This window comes from Monodelphis domestica, chromosome 5, assembly GCF_027887165.1.
Source record: "Monodelphis domestica isolate mMonDom1 chromosome 5, mMonDom1.pri, whole genome shotgun sequence".
NCBI lineage: Eukaryota > Metazoa > Chordata > Mammalia > Didelphimorphia > Didelphidae > Monodelphis > Monodelphis domestica.
Genome location: NC_077231.1, coordinates 233,298,808 through 233,315,300, shown reverse-complemented (window position 1 = coordinate 233,315,300; position 16,493 = coordinate 233,298,808). Strand labels below are relative to the sequence as shown.

The 16,493-nt window shown below is 38.7% G+C and overlaps 1 protein-coding gene and 1 long non-coding RNA gene across 6 annotated transcripts in view; one reads left to right on the top strand and one right to left on the bottom strand.

Annotated features, from left to right (window-relative positions):
• Positions 1-4,252: 4,252 nt before the first annotated feature.
• On the bottom strand, positions 4,253-6,379 carry LOC103098774 (uncharacterized). The gene is made up of 2 exons (XR_473224.3): positions 5,982-6,379; positions 4,253-5,480 (listed from the first exon to the last, which is right to left on the bottom strand). It is a non-coding gene; the product is annotated as an uncharacterized LOC103098774 (long non-coding RNA).
• The window catches only part of PAXIP1 (PAX interacting protein 1), a 134,807-nt gene continuing 123,744 nt past the window's right edge, over positions 5,431-16,493 (top strand). For 2 of the 5 annotated variants that reach the window (XR_008912360.1, XM_056799950.1), the window contains exons 1-4: positions 6,231-6,317; positions 6,852-6,957; positions 12,018-12,152; positions 15,738-15,781. Coding sequence is in view for 4 of the 5 variants with exons in the window: in XM_056799950.1 (XP_056655928.1) it covers positions 6,877-6,957; positions 12,018-12,152; positions 15,738-15,781 (260 nt within the window). In the remaining variant the exon portion in view is untranslated. Of the gene's footprint in view, positions 5,447-6,230; positions 6,318-6,391; positions 6,521-6,851; positions 6,958-12,017; positions 12,153-15,737; positions 15,782-16,493 lie in introns of those variants that run through there. The other 3 variants (XM_056799949.1, XM_056799951.1, XM_056799952.1) reach the window with 3 other exon arrangements.

The following is a 16,493-nucleotide window of genomic DNA, read 5'->3' as shown; positions in this document are numbered from 1 at the left end:
GATTTCTTTTTTATGTATATACATGATAAATAACCAGATTTTTTTTTATTCAAAAATGTTTTTTTTTGGGGGGGGTTCATGGTGATAGCTGCTATTTATCAAGTTTAATGAACCCTTGGGATTCTTCCTCCAAGATGGTCTTTTCACAAGCAGAGATATCTCATCACTGGTCCCTTAGTCTCTTTTCAGTGAGGGTTTTCCAGCATCTCCACCATTATCATTTGACAAGGTTTTCCAGTATTTAACTGCCTACTAGGAGTCATGGTTTTTCTAAGTGATCTTGATATGTAAGAGTGGCCTAAGTAGCCTGCTGTCATCCATCCCCAACTCAGGTCAGCGCAGGGAACTTGTGCTGGAATAAATCAACAAGCATTCATGAAATACCATGTTTTATGTACCAAGTGCCAGGGCTAATAAAAAGACAAAAATTGCTGCAATACTATAAGATTTAATAGCTGTATTCTTGGCTCTTGTGTTCTCACGCTCAGTTAATTGGTTACTCGGGAACCTAAATCTGAAAATAGATATACAGTCCAATGTCTAATTGGAAAGGAAAGTGAAAATGGAATGGGGGGGTGAATAGAAAGTTTTTGGGGAGGTGGAATGCTGTGGTGCTAATGTGCACCTTCACTTGGATCAAAGTGAAGCTTTTCTGAGCAATGTAAGAACATCTTGGTTGATAGTGTCCAACCTCCATAAGCCTTGCTGACTTTCTATCCTAGCTTACACTGGTCAGTAACACTATTTCAAATCTATATTTGTGTGGAAAGTGGATTGATGAGGCAGCTAGTGTGAAAATTGTAGAAAAATACCACATCCACTTCTAAATGAGAGTTCATTTTTGTTCAGAAAAATAGCTTCAAATCTCCATTTTGCTTTCCCTTTGTGGATTTATCCTTCAGTCAAAAACTCCTGATTTCTAAATTGACACTGACTTCCTCAGCAGGTTTTGGTAAATTAGTTATTTGACCTGAAGCTCATTTTGTAGATTAGAAAGTTGAGGGAAAAGGGAGTGACATTATTCACTCATAGTATCTAATGAAGTGGAAAGAGACAATGTTTGGGGGGGAGGATTGGAATAAGTATTAAGCCCCTACTATGTATTTGACCCTATGCTAGCCACTTTATCATGTTAATCTCATTTGGTCATCTAAACTCGATTAGAAGATTGGAAAGCTGCTCTTATTATACTGATCTGTGTTCCACTAAATGTCTAGGCCTAGAAAACCTTAGTTTGTGAAACCTTGTGATTTTAAAGTTTAGGATAGCATGGCAAATACATAGCAAAATCATAAGAAATGTAAAATACTTAATCTAAATGAACTAAAAGTCACAAATCTAATCCCACAGTTGTTTATATTCTATATGGAACATGCTCTAATTAAATGACTATGTGCTACTTTATGTTTAGAGGATAATAATCACCTATTTGGGGGTCTTGGAGTATAGCTATTTTATTTGAAAGATTTTATTGCTTAATTTCTTTATTGAATTTTGTTTCAACTCTTTTTTTTTAATGCTTTCAGGCAGGGTTATTCTTCATGACTTCTGGATGTCAGTTTTGTGGACTTTATTTTTCCTACTTGCCTAGCACATCTCTCTGAATAAAATTAGATTTTGTCTCAAGATTTTTATTTATCATAACTGGCCAAGGGGAACAGTCTTGGTTGTGATTGACACACTCTTAATGAACATTTTCTTTGCTTGAAACTGGTTTGACTCTGGTCCTCTGTGGTGATGGCTCCCTATGATTTAAACGTGTGCAGCACACTGACCTTGCATAGTTAGCATCTGATATTTTATGAAGTCTGACAGGTTGATGGGATTTTAAATATCAGATGGACACCTTAGTCCTACAATTTACCTTACTGAATAAATATTGAAAGTCAAAGTGGAGGTAGCCTAGTTCTACTGCAGAAAAAGCTACAAGGGTTCTTCCTTTTAAAAATCCAATCAAATACTTAAGTCTTTCAGTTTAAAATCTTGTAGATCTAGGCTGTGTCCAACCAAGCAAAGCAGAAAGCTAGGCAATTATCCTTTAAAAATTTTTTTTGACATCCTTTGCTTTTTTCACCAATCATTTCCCAAAATCCTTGTCATACCACAAAGAACTTAAACTTCTTTTTAAAAATAATTTTTTACATGAATTTGAATCCCACTGCTCCCATTAAACATACAAAAACACTTCAGTGAAAATTAAAACCCTGATAATAAACATGCATAATCCAACAAAACAAATTCCTTTTCTAGCCAAGTCTGAAAAGGAATGTCTGTATGCATTTTAAGTTTATTACCTCTCTGTCAGGACATAGCCAAGTGTGTTCCATGTTCTGTCCTCTGGATTCATAGTTCCTTATTGCTTTATTTGGTAGTCTGAAACCTAAGTAATTGTTTCTCTATAGAGTTTTCATTGTATAAAGTGTTCTAGTTTTGTTCAGTTTGCCATGTATCAGTGAAGAGAAGTCTTCCTAGTTCCTCCTGATACTTTATCGTGTCTGTATGGCATCAACTCCATTACATTCCTATGCCATAGTTTTTTTTTTTTCCATTCCCCAATTGGAAGATAGTTCCTTACTTTCCCATTTTGGGCTACTATGGAAAGTTATAATTTTTGTGCATATAGGTCTTTTTCCAAGTTTTTCTTTGATGTAAAAATCTAGTAGTAATACTGGACAACTTTTGGGGAATAATTCCAACTTGCTTTCTAGAATGGCTGGACCAATAATTCATAGCTTTGTTAACTGCATTGGTGGGCCTGCTTTTCCACAGAAACTAGTCAATAAATATTTATTAAGCACCTACTATGTGCCAGGCATCATACCAAACACAGCCCTTCCAACTTAACATTTTTTGCTTTTGTCATCTTTGCTAGCCTGAGGTGGAACAGAACCTTGAAAGTTAAACAAAAGTAACCTACACAGCTGCTCCCACAGTGTTAAGTCTACCCAAATCTCCCTTCCTTTTACCAAGATGTAGTCTAGTCCTCAAGTGCTAAGATTGATCATTGCTTTTTTTTTATTTTTTAAAAATAAACTCTTACCTTCCATCTTGGAGTCAATCCACAGATGGCTCCAAGACAGAAGAGTGGTAAGGGCTAGGCAATGGGGGTCAAGTGACTTGCCCAGGGTCACACAGCTGGGAAGTGACTGAGACCAGATTTGAACCTAGGACCTCTCATCTCTAGGCCTGGCTCTCAATCCACTGAGCTACCCAGCTGCCCCCAGATCATTGCTTTTAATATACACAAATGCCATTTTTATTCACATTATGTGGGTATTTATATTTGCATATTGTTATCTTTTTCTTTGTTCATCAGCTCAGGTTTTTTCCATGCTTTTCATGTTATTTCTATTGCTATTATATTCATTAACAATAATTTATCTGGCTATTCCCCAATCATTACTAAGTCACCAACCTTATTTCAGATTTGCTTCCACAACAGGTACTGCTTTTTAGGTATTTTGGTATATGCAACATATTTCTTGTCAGCAATAATCTGAGAGCTAGCTTCAGAATCAGAAAGTCCTGAGTTCAGTTATCACTTACTAGCTATGACTCTGGGCAAGTCACTTAACCATATGCTGTTCTAAACCCTTAAGATGGGATTCTTAACTTTGGAGTTTCTGATTTTTAAAAATGTGATGACCATATTTCAATGTAATTGGTTTCCTTTGTAAGATTATGTGTATCGTTTTATGCATTTTAAAACCTTATTCTGAGGCTATAGACTTCAACTGGCTGTCAAATGTGGTCCATGAAAAAAAAAGTCAAGAACCCATAATTTGCAGATCTGCATTGTAAAGGGAGGTTTTCTTTGTCAATGAAATTACCAGTCTAGAAATGCACCCCTGCCCCAGCAATAAAAGGGCATGTGAGTTGTATTATCCATGTAAAATGTGGTATACATTTTATTTACTTATATAAAATATGATCATTAAAAATGTAAACATCTCTGGGTAATATTATTGTGACCATAAAAAGCAGGAGAGGGCTAATTGCCAGTTCTTGAAATCAATCAGGAAGATTGGTCAAGTTCTTTCTTTTAAACATAGGAGCAAAGTGATTAAGCCTCAGGACAGCTCTCTAAAACTATCCATTACAAAAGAGTTCCTATTCTGCATGGATAGAGAAGGCCCTACAGGAATTTCCCCACCAACCTCTATCTCCGTCCAAATAAGGGGTTAACTGGTGGTTTCCTGAAGCTAGGCAGCAAACTTTTCCCCCATTATAAGTAAAAGAAGTTAGTATGAGGTTGTAAAAATCAACTTGGTTCTTTTTATTGACACTAAATATTACATATGTAAAAGTCAATCATTACATTTACTTTTGTTTCAATACACATTAAAATGAACTGCATTTATATGTAGCCAATAATTAAAGTTGTATTTAAAAAAAAAGGAATAAAGGGCAGAGTTGTCCACCTGATCTTTAAATAAGTTATCTACATTTGCTTTTCTTTTTGGAACTGGTGGACCCATTTCTCCCCCATTAATCTGAAAGGAATGATAGTAATAATGGCCAATTTTAAAAAGCCTGAAGGAATGAATTAATATGGCATGTTAGGTGCTACAGAGTAATAAAAAAACACCTTTGATTAAAGGATTTAAAATTATTTTTTTCTTGCTTTCAGCAAACACATATGCCTCAAATTAGTTTTCTCTTTGCCATATGGAAAATTCTTGGAGGAATAGTCTGTACTTTCCTAGAATAACAAGAGTGGTTGTGTGTCAGAAGGAAAAGAACTTTGTGGGAAAACTATTTCTTTGCTAAAACATCTCAACATACCATAAAAAATTACTAGCCTATGATTTGGGGTGGAGCTGTGAAAGTAAGGTGAAGTGCAAGGGTTGTAGTATTGAATACGGTTTTCAGAATTTGTCACAAAATATTTAAGATGCTATTTAGTTCCACAAGGCAAATATTATATCTAATATACATGTTACCGAGTAAAAAAAAATTAAGTCTTTCCTCATAGGAAATTATATCCTACACGTTATATGTGACTGTGAAAGGGGGTGGGTAGGAAAGTAAAATATAAAGATTTATGATCTCATGTTCCCTTCGGTTATTCACACTGCAACTAAAAAAATGTTAATCACCAGAAATGAGAATATACAAAGAGATCCGGTATCACTGCTCCTTTACTGACATTAAAAATTAGACAAGCATCGCGTCTTGTGGAAGCGTACATTTCTTTACTGTTGATAATACTTTTAGTTGTATATGAGTGTTTCAAAGCAGTAATAAGACTTCTATGGTCTCCCTCTAAGTACAATGTCCACATCACAATCCATTTTGTGTTATTTCAAAGTTCTAAATTTACGTGTCGTATGTTTGGGCTCCTTATTGTGGGTTACCTAGGTTTCAGAGTTGAGTAAATTGTCACTACCGGTACCGGGGCGGGAGAAGAAAGAGGGCTCCGGTTTTTTGAATGAATGTGGTTGGGGTGAGCTGAAAGGAGGCTGCGGGTCTGGCGAGATCTGCGATGGGGAGAGGAAAAGAATGATCTATGGGTTTGGAAGGGAGCAGACAGACAAGGGAAGGCCAGAGAGGTGGGGGTGGGGGGTGGGAACTGATCCCAACGAGGTCCTTAACATTTCCCTAACTATCCGCTCAGGACTCTAGCCATAAACGCTGCACGAGGAACGCTGCCAGTTGGCCAAGCCCAAGAAACCGCCACTCCCCTCCCCTCCTCGCGCAGTGGTCGCCGGGTCAGCAATGGTGGCCGGCGGGTTAGCCCCCACCTCGGGCCCCAAGACTGCACGTGAACAGCAATCCAGGCTACTGGGGCTGCCTTCGGGTCCTAGGCACACCCGGAGGACGGCAAAGGTGCCGGTCCTGGTTACTTCCTGCAGTAAAGAGGCGGGACAACTGTTGCTCCTCGGCTGACCACAAGGAAGCGTGGCTCTGGGGGTGAAGGGAGGCAAGCCCCTTAAGGTCACAGTTGTATCCCTAGAGGTCTCCCCCCCACCCCCCCTTACTCCGTTCCGTCTTCACCCGGGCCTTCCCCTAGTTCGGACCGCTCCTTCACGTGGGAGGGTGGCGGGGTACTGAACTTGTAGAATCCCGTCCTTCTAATTCCTCCTTGCGGGACTCGGCGGCCCAGGAGCATCGGTTAGTGGCCGGAGCGTGCTAGAAACGCACCAAAGCTCTTAAGTTTCGGGTACGAAAACCCAAAATCATTGCCCGAGGTCCCCGACCCCAGCTTCTCCTTCTTCACTTCCACCTAGCCAGGGCTTGACAGCAGGGCTGGTCCTGACCCCCGCGGGCCCCCGCCGGCGCTCCGCCCCTTCCGCCCCGCGCCTGCGCTGCCCAGGGTGAGTGTGTGAGGGAACGTGTGTTGATGGGAGGGGCTGCCCTACCCCCTTTCCCCGGGATCCGCTCACTCTTGCCCCAACGTGGGGGTGGTTAGTCTAGTCGAGCCCTCTGGTCCCGCCGGGGAGAGGGCCGGTCCCGGGCCTGTCTACTTTTCTTTAGAAGCAGGGTAGGCAAGGAAGCCTCCTCCGCGCCCTTCGTTCCAGTAAGGAGGCAGCAGGAGCAGCGGGTCGCCCGGCTTCCCTTTCCCTAGTCCCCCTTGCTCTCCTGAGGGGAATGGTGTGCCCCGCAGGGCGCGCGCTGCTCCCGCGCTTTGGCCGTTCTGAGAGGGAGGGGGGAAAGGAGGAGGAGGAGGGAGGGAGGGAGGAGGGGGGAACCGGACCCCGATTCGTAAAGACTCCGCCGGGACCGGACTACCCGGGCCATATAAGCCGGGGGTGAAGTCAGGGTGCGCGCGGGCCGAAGTGGGCCTCGTTGGGGGGGTGGGGGGTGGGTGGGGTTGGGGTGGGTGCCATCGTTGATTCTTCCGGATCCAGGGAAGCCTGCCGAGCCGCCGGGATCATGTCGGACGAGGAGTTGAAAGTTCCCGAGGAAATGTTCAAAGAGGTCAAATTTTACGCGGTGGGAGACATCGATCCCAAGGTACCGCATCCGCTTACTCTGTTCGGCTCCTCTTCCGTTACCTCCTCCACTCCCCCCTCCCACCCGCGACCCACTCTGGGTGTATGTGTACCCTCCTTAACACCTTCCACCCCCTTCCGTGCCCTCCCCCTCCCTCCTCCTCTTCCTCCCCCAGTCTGCGGCCGTACCATTGTCGAGGTGGTCTCGCGCCGGCCTGCCTGGGCTGGGGAAAAGGAGGCTGGTCTCGCGCCGGCCTCGCGCCGGCGCAAGGGGCCCCTGGGTGGTTGAAGGAGGAGGGTGAGCGCGAGGGCCGGGCTCGCGCCTGCTCCGCGCTCGCCGGCGGCCGGGTGCGGGGGGGAGTGCGGGCGAGGCGAAGCGAGGCAAGGTTCTCTCGCCGCCGGCTCGGGGGTTCGGAGGAGGAGGAGGCGCCGGAGGAGGAGGGGGGGAGCGAATAGGGTCACGCTGGCGCCGTGGACTGCCCAACTCGGGGAAGGGAACGGGAGCGTTTGGGGGCGAGCCGGCTTTTCCTGACTGGTGGAAGCGGCGGTGGCGGCTTCTGCGCAGCAGCCACCTGGGGCCCGAGGGTTGCTTAGTGGGGGCTTCTGAGCCTCTTGGAGCGGGCTGGAGAGCTCGGGCCTAGCAGCCCCCTTGACGGCTACCGCCTGACGTCGCGCTTTGGCTGGGGAACTCAGTGCTTTGCTCAATAGTGAGTAGTTTTCCTCTCTCTGCGCAGCCGCCTCTGACTGCGAAATTGGGAGCCGCGTGGGGATGCCCTGGGTGCGGGATCGAGGGAGCCTTGTCCTTCCCAGAGGGTGGTGCGGCTCCTTTGGCTGCTTTGGACAGCCCCCGGGGGGGGGGCAGGGGTGAACGGCCTTGTGGTGGCGAACGATGGGGGCAGATTCTACAAGTGGGAGCACAAGCTTGCTGCACTAGGCCAGTAGCTTTCTCTTGGATGAAGGTTCTTAATTCGAGGGTCGGGCACTTGTTTTTAAGAAAATATTTTGGCCACTATTTCAATATAAGAGATTTCTTTTGCAATTCTGTGTGTTTTATGCACCTAAAAATTGACACTTGACTTGATTGCCTAAGAGGTGCCTGACAAAGAAAGGTTAAGAACTCCTGGGAGTCTTGTCCGTCTGCTAGCTTTTATTTAGCTCCTACGGTGTTGGGGGCACTGTGCTAAGTAAGATATGCAAAGAAAGAAAACAGTCTCTGCTCTTGAGGAGCTCTCAAGCAAATGTCATTGAGGAACTCACAAGCAAATGCTAGATCTGTAGGTGTCTTCATTATATAGATAGGGTATGTGTTTTGACCATGTATATATATGTGTGTGTGTGTGTGTGTGTGTGTGTTCCTCTAGCCATAACATAGCCAGCTAAAATGAATTCCATAGTACCTTCTTGCTTAAAAGCAATGAACCAAATTTTGCAGAAAATTAGAGGTTATCAGATGGCGAAGAATAAAAGGTAGTTTCACTAAATTTTAGCGTGACAGGTTTCTCTATAAATTAAAAAAAATAAATTTTATGATCCACTTAGGAAGTTTTAGAAAAATACTCAAAATAACACCAATACCTTATTACTGACTATTAATTGTTGTAGTTTCTCCCATATATATAGAACTTGAATTATTATCCAGTTTTCTAAGGAATTCCCTGTTTTAAAATGACGAGGCTGTACCAGATGATTTCATGTGATCACTTAATTTCTATTCTCAGTTTTTGAAACAAACTTTTGTTTGTAATTTATTTTTGTATAGTTATTTTAAAACTAAATTATTGGCCTTTGCATTAATTAAATATGTGCTGATTTATCAAGATTAGTTTATTTACATTAATTTAATAAAAATCTGCAGTAAGGAAAAAGTAAGACAGGATTCTTTGCTTCAAGAAGGTTTCAGTTAAAGCCCTTTCTTTAAAGACAGGAGAAAGAAGGGAGAGTTTTTGAATAACTGACATGGTCATATTTTAATGATATTTATCTTTACATCATAATTTCTTGTGACATCTTCTTGGATGGAGGGTCCCTCAATTTGACTGTCTTATGAGGTAGATTCTGAGTGTTGTTTTGTCTTTAAATTACAGATTAATACTTCCAAGTTTAATGACTTATAGAATTATAAAAATTTAATTGCATGTATATGACATTTATCAAAGCCACATACCACTTTTATCTTGTGCCCAAATAAATGTGGGGGTGAAAAGTACTTTCTAGTTTTACAGCATGCCACAAGAGAGGAAAAAGGACATTTTAAAAATAAAACTTAATGGACATTTAGTAGGTTCTAAAAAGGGGAGGGAGAACTTTTATGTACTTTTTCATCATTATAAGTCTTTGTTTTAATTTTGTTTCTTTTATTAGAACTTTGACATGTATTTTAAAGGAAGTTAAGCATGATACAGAGAAAAATAACACTGGATTTGAAGTCAGTTTATGGGCAAATTACTTCTCTTTTGCCTCAATTTTCTCATTAATAAAATGAGGAGGTTAGATTAGCTCTAAATCTGTGATCCTAAAGTCTGGTTGAAACTTTAGAAGATGTCATATGATCTTATGTAACTTTAATTTTTAGAAGTTCTTCTGGTTTCTTATTTTGAATGAGGTTACTAATTTAAGATTTTTTTTGTAATGAGAATGTTTTGGTTTTTGGTTCATTTATTTTCTTCCCCCTACCTTCCTTCTTTCCATTCCCCAAAGGAATAGAAAAAACAAACATAGTCAAGCAAAACAAATTTCACATTGGGAATGTATGATAATTTCTGATTTCAAAATTGTCACACTAGAGATTTGAAAACTGGTAGCACTCAGTAGTAACATACTACTACTCATCTAGACACTGTACAGGTAAATAATAGGGATTAATACAATTTTGAATTGAATTGAAGAAGGTAGTAGTTTCATAGTATACTGCCTGACCCACAGCTAAAGTGCTTTGACTTGATCTTAATTCTACATTTTAAGAAGGATGTTGACATACTATACTGTAGGGCAACTAAGATTTTGAGAGCCTCAAGATTATCAATCAATTAAAGATATCCCAGAGAAAAACTTGGGCAATAATTGCTTGTATTAAGTATTTGAAGGTTGACTTGTAGAAGGTATTCTGCACAGCTCTAGAAGACAGATTCAGCTCATTAAGGACTTCCTAGTGAATGAAGGTGTGTCCAAAAATTGGAAGGAAGGGACTACTCCAAAGGAAGTTAAGATCCTAACACTGGAGGTCATTTAAGTGGAAACCTAATAATAATGTTGAGGTTGTTGCAGAGAATATTCATGTTTCAGATAGGGGTTGGATTGGAACTCCGAGTTTCTAGATCTGTAATAACACAGGACACACATAATGATTAATACTTTAAGAATTGATAAGTTATTTTTTTTTGTGGGCTTTTGGGAATTATCTTAGAGTCTCTAAGATTAAAAGTTTAAATATTATTATAGCTTTATAAAACTACAAATCTTAGCGATTTACAAAATCATGTTTACTTAATTATTAATGGTAATTCTTAAAATTGTTTATACTTAGTTATAAATTGTAGTTATTTGGAGTTCCTGGAAATTGTACTTACTTCAAAAGAATATTCTATTTATGTGGTATGGGGGGAGGTGTTTTGTACAAACAAAATAAGGTGCCAAAGAATCTCAAATGAAGCAGTTTTCATTCAACAAATATATGGAATACTTAGGGAAGTACAAATATATATGTACATACATCACATGGATCCTGCCATTAAGGCATTGCAGTCTCATTAGAGAGATGATGTGATATGAAAATCTATGAAAAATTGACAATAAAAGAGTTAAATAACAATCATACTGACTTGTAAATTTTTAAATCTTTTTTTCATTCATGACTTTAGATTTAGAGGAGATAATAGTATGGGACTAGAGTGATCAGAGAGACTTAATGGAAAATATAGAAGTTGTGCATGACATTCAAAGATGGAGAGTAAAATTCATGGCAAGATGCAAAAATGATTTATACATTTTTTTCCGCCCTAAAGTACCTTAATATTTTAAGATATATATACCTATAAAAATGAAAATTTTAAATATGTATGTATTGCTCCTTAAAGGTTTTTAATTTGACAATAAAATTTATTTGAATGAGATTCAAGAAACACTTGCTACATTATCATATATCATATATAGTTTGTAGTGGGAACTTAGAGGTGAATAAGGAGATGGAACAGTGAAGACTGCTGAACCTGACTTGAAATTCTGGTTCTACTGCAACTATTGTGAAGTGGGGCTCTCTGGTCACTTAACTCTTATGGCCTCAGTTTCCTCATTTGTAAAATGAGAGAATTTTCTAGATGGCTTTAAATGTTCCTTCTACCTCTAAATCTATGATCATAGGCATTTGGCCTTGAGATTGGAAACTACTAAGTGGATGCTTAATATAGAATATTGAATGAGGGTCCTTAGTCCATTAATAAGGAAGTATCTATTTTGTGCTAGGCACTGTGTTGTGCTAGGTGCTGAGAAGGATGGATTTGAAGACAAAAATCTTCAAGGAACTTGGCATTCTTTCTCTTCTTTTATCCAGTTCACTCACTTTAAATTGTGTTTGGGGTCAATTTGTTGGGGTTATTTAGCATTGAATATCTCATATTTTCACAAAATACATAGAAAAAAATGCTCTTTAAAAAGCCTGACCTAGAATATGAGCATATTCTCAAGTAGGGCCCTAACTGAAATAATGTTTCATTTGCTTTGATTATCTCGATTTTATAAGTACAGGTTAAAAAAATATTTCCAAGGTTTTCTACACGGCATTTTTTCTATTTTTTTAGAAGTATTTATTGAGCATAGTTTGTGGATTATAAAATGTAATGCTGAACAGGTTCCTCTTGTTCGCTAATAACAAAGTTAGTTCTGTTGTAAAATGGATCCTATTTTCACTTTTTGTATGACTCAGGTTTGCTTATTCTTATTCAGAAAAAAAAAAGTTTCATTGGTATACCACTAGAAGTAAAATTATTAATACAATGTAGAAAATAATCAGTAAATTTTTATTAGAAAGTTAGAATTGAGATTACTGTCATGGGCTTTTCTATTTCAGTGTGTATATTCTTTTTCTAGGTTATACAGTTTCTGAAAGCCGGAAAAGCTAAGGAAGTTTCCTATAATGCACTAGCTTCACATATAATTTCAGAAGATGGGGACAATCCAGAGGTTGGAGAAGCTCGGGAGGTCTTTGATCTCCCTGTAGTAAAAGTGAGTAGTAAACCTAATTTTTTATATTTATTTTACTGATGAATCATTTAGACATATATTGAAATGTAAATATGACTTCTCAGAGTCCATATAATAGGGATCAAGTTTCTGTGTGAGGCCTTATCAGTAATTAAACTTTGGTGGATAATGACATCATATGTCAAGGTTACCTACATAGGTTTAAGGAGCCCTAAAGTTGCCATATCATAGGTGCACTTCACTTCAGTAGATGTTCAATAATGGATAATAGTTTAAATTTAAATTTATATAGTGGTTTTAAAAAACTTGTACTTTTTACAAATAAGGAAAATAGCATCAGAGAAATAAAACAATACAGCTAGTAAGAATTAGAACCAGGGTTTAAAACTTGGATGTCTTGATCTTCCAGAAAGGCTCTTCTTATTTTAAAATGCTGGATTGAGATTAAAGCCCATGACTAATAAAAATACTGGATTTCAATGTCTTTTCAATTTCAATGCCTTAACTATTTAACCATCCTTGCATGTTTTGTGCAAAACACACTGTGCTATGTGCAGAGCATTATGCTTAATAGTAGAAGAGATGCAGAAATTATAGGATACTGTCCCTAGCCTCATGGAACTCACCAGTCTTCTAAATCACTTTTGGATAAGAAAATAAAAGTATCTTCTTTGTAGTTGAACCAAGCTGAAAATTGATTTGGTTCACCCCCCCCCCCCCCCCTTCAACCCCCCTCCCAATTGTAGCAAGGACATTTGTTGTTGAAAAATGGATATATCTTCTGGTTATTTTGGAATTATGTAATGGAATGTTTTTGTTTTCGTAGAGCAGAGTACTTAACTGCTAGAAAAAGAGCTATTCCCTGGACTTTTAAGAGGAATGGAAGGAGTTTTAGCCTAAAGTTGCCTTCTTTTTGAATTAGGATAATGGGGTAATTCTAACTTGGGGATGGGTAGAAGAGCACTCTGTTCACTATTTGCTGTTTTCTGTGTGGGTTATGGGATATCACAGGTCTGATCTTGAGATTGATGAGCTATATTTCACCTCTAGGGGACTGAGGATTTGGTTTGTACATATATAGATTTCTTTTAGAAGAATTGCAGTTTCACTTAGAGTTAGGGTCCATGGCTTAAGGAGTTTGGGGATGGAGAAGGCAATTGATTTTTCATTATCTGTAGTCTGTGTCCCATTGACACAGATAACTGAGAATTGGCTAGCTTTTTTTGCCTGTTTCTAGTATGCCAACATTTATTAAGGGCCCTACTATGTTTCTTTGGCTGCTTATTTTGCAGAATTCTTTGAATGTAGTTGTAGAATAGCTATTTTAAACTTGTTTTAGTCTAATATCTTTCTACTTCACTTGATTCACATGAACTATTTGGCTTCCTGGGATCATACTTGGTATTTTTTTTTAACTTCTAGTAATCCTGAAAAAACGAGCATATATATATTGTTATTGCCATCTTGTTTTCTGAGCTCTTCAAGGGAAAGGGGTGTGTGTGTGTGTGTGTGTGTGTGTGTGTGTGTGTGTGCGCGTGTGTGCGCGCACGCGCGCACCCAGCACTCAGCACAGTGCCTTGTATATAGTAAATGCTTGGTTTATACTCATTGAGTAACGTAACTCCTGTCACAGTTTAATGGAAAGATCTTTGAGCTCTGGGTATGAGTCCTTATCTACCAATTCTCTGTCCTTGGACACCAAACATTATTTTATCTGTTAAGCACAAGTAATAACAAATATTTGGTCATTATAAACTCTGAAGATATAAAACTGCTTGAAGAGTAATAACATTTCAATGGCATTAGTATTGTAATGTTAATTTTTGTCTTGTGTTTAAGTTAATGAAAAGTTCCTAATTGAAGGGATCACTTTCTATTATCTTCAGTAAACAGTATATTTAAGGTTAAGGCAACAAGAAGCTATTTTAATAGCTTGTTAATATTTGTGTAATGTATTTATGTTTGATTCTATAAACTTGAAACTTTTGAACTTAAATCTTCCAAGATTTTGATCTGCTAGTTTTATCCCCTTTATTTTTATCTTGCTATAACTCAATCTCTCATGCTGTTCACCACAATTTTCCCCCCTTCAGCATTGAAATCTTTGTCTAGACCATCTTCAGTGTGAATTATCTTTTTTTGTTTTTGCTAGAGTTGTTTTCAAAAAAACCCTTAACCTTTCACTTTATAATTGATATAAATTCCAAAGCAGAAGAATGTGGTAAGGGCTAGGCATTTGGGGATAAGTGACTTGTCTAGGATCAAACAACTGGGAAGTGTCTGAGGTCAGATTTGAACCTAGGAGACCCCCCCACCCCCCTATTCCCTCCCCCACCCCTGGCTTTTTATTCACTGAGCCATGTTAATTAAGCTTTTTAACACTTGAAGGTTAGATGCACTGTGGGGAAATTGTACTGTGTCTGTAAAGTGATGGTCGAAATAGTATGTAGTTCAACATAATTTTTTTTTCCCTATTTGACTATATTTCCTTGTGACAAGCTACAATTTTTCAAGCTCCTTGAGGGCAGGTATGGTTTTCTGTTTCTCTTTGTATCCTCTCTTCAAGTTGTAGGCCTTTACCAACAAACTTTTGTAAAATTCTTACTGTGTGTTGGGGGGATATAAAGACCAAAATGGAACATTCTTTGCTTTGTGATATTTGTAAAGTACTTAGTACAATGCCTATCACGTAGTAGGTAATATCTCTCTGCTTATTTACTTCCCTCTTTTGATAGCTTACATTTTATTGAGAGATACCACTTGAATATATAAGTATATGCAAAAAAAAAAAAGTACAAGAGAACTTTTAGAGGGGAAGCACCAGTAGCTAGGGATGGATGGGAATCAGGAAAGACCTCTTGTGGAGTGGCACTTGAATTGAGTTTTAAATGAGATTAAAGATTCTAAGAGGTGGAGGGTGAAAGAGGGAGGGCATTCCAGGAATGGAGGACAACTGGAAAGGTAGACTATAGTCAGATTGTGAAGAACTTTAAAGCCAAATAGAAGAGTAATCTTAGAATAGGGAACCACTGGAGTTTATTGAGCAAAGATGGGATGTGGTTGGACCTGAGTTTATGAATATCACTTTGGCAGTGGTTAAAGAAAGAAGGTAAAGTATGATTAAAGGAGCAAGCTGCCAAACAAGACAGGAATGGATAAAATTCAAGGAAGATTTTTTTTCCATTAAATTATAAGACCAGACACTCTACTTAAAGGGAGATGGTGGTATAGGAGATTTAAAGGGACATAGTTTGGAACACTAAACAGAATGTGATAGGGTTATCAAGTTGTAAAGGATTGCTCAGTAGAGTTAAGGGCTAGTTAGGCCTGAAAGAGAAAATAAAGAGAATCGACCATTGTCAAGTGACCAGTGGGGAATCTTAGAAAAAAACTAAGTGAAATCTGACTCAAATGTACTCCCTGCTCAACACTGCCAATAACAACTACTCTTTGAATATGACCTTTCTGCTAGTTGTGCACACATAGCTTTAGTTATTGTATAATCGTAAAATGTTTGTTAGAACAATGTTAGTGGCATAGAGATGTTATATATGTAATAAGTTACAAAAAGATTTTAACTGCATTAATTTTTCTTTTGTCTTTTAGCCTTCCTGGGTGATTTTATCTGTTCGATGTGGAGCTCTTTTGCCGTATCCTTTTAAGGGACAAGGGAATAAACATTAAAATTGAGATTATAATAAATTTTTGATTAATAGTTACAGATAGACTTTTTAGTTTGGAATTAATTTCCAGTTCTGTACTCCATTTCTTCCCATTCCATATGAAAATATTAGTTACTTAGTGTTCACTACTAATTTAAACAGGAGACAAATGAAACTAGATCTCTGATTTACACCTTTTACGGATGATTGGGTTAGAGTAGAGAAGGTGAAAAATAATTGAAGTTGGATTTGTTATATTCCATCTTTTAATTATGTTAGCCAGAAGATTAATAGTGATGGTAGAAGGTAAAAATTTTGTCTTGCCATTTTCCCATAGTTTCAAAAGAATTTCAGTCAACTTTTCTGATCTTATAATATGGAAGCTGGTGTTAGTGTTATATATAGTAAAAATGGATTTTTAAAATATTTGGTACAAAATTCCCAGTGATGTTTCTAGCTCTTGCTATATAAGTTCCAATACCACTTTTCTTACCTTAAACGGAACTGGATATTCAATCTATATTTCCTCCTCCCCTTGCATAATTCTTTGTCTAGGTTTAACAATTCTTTTAGTATCATGTTTTGCTTCTTAATTCCATTAGCTTCTACTTCTTTTTCCTATTTTATTCCTAATCTCTTTTGTGATCCTCATCCCATTCCTTCCTTGTCTCTACCCCTAGTGTCTTTATAATTCTGTTCT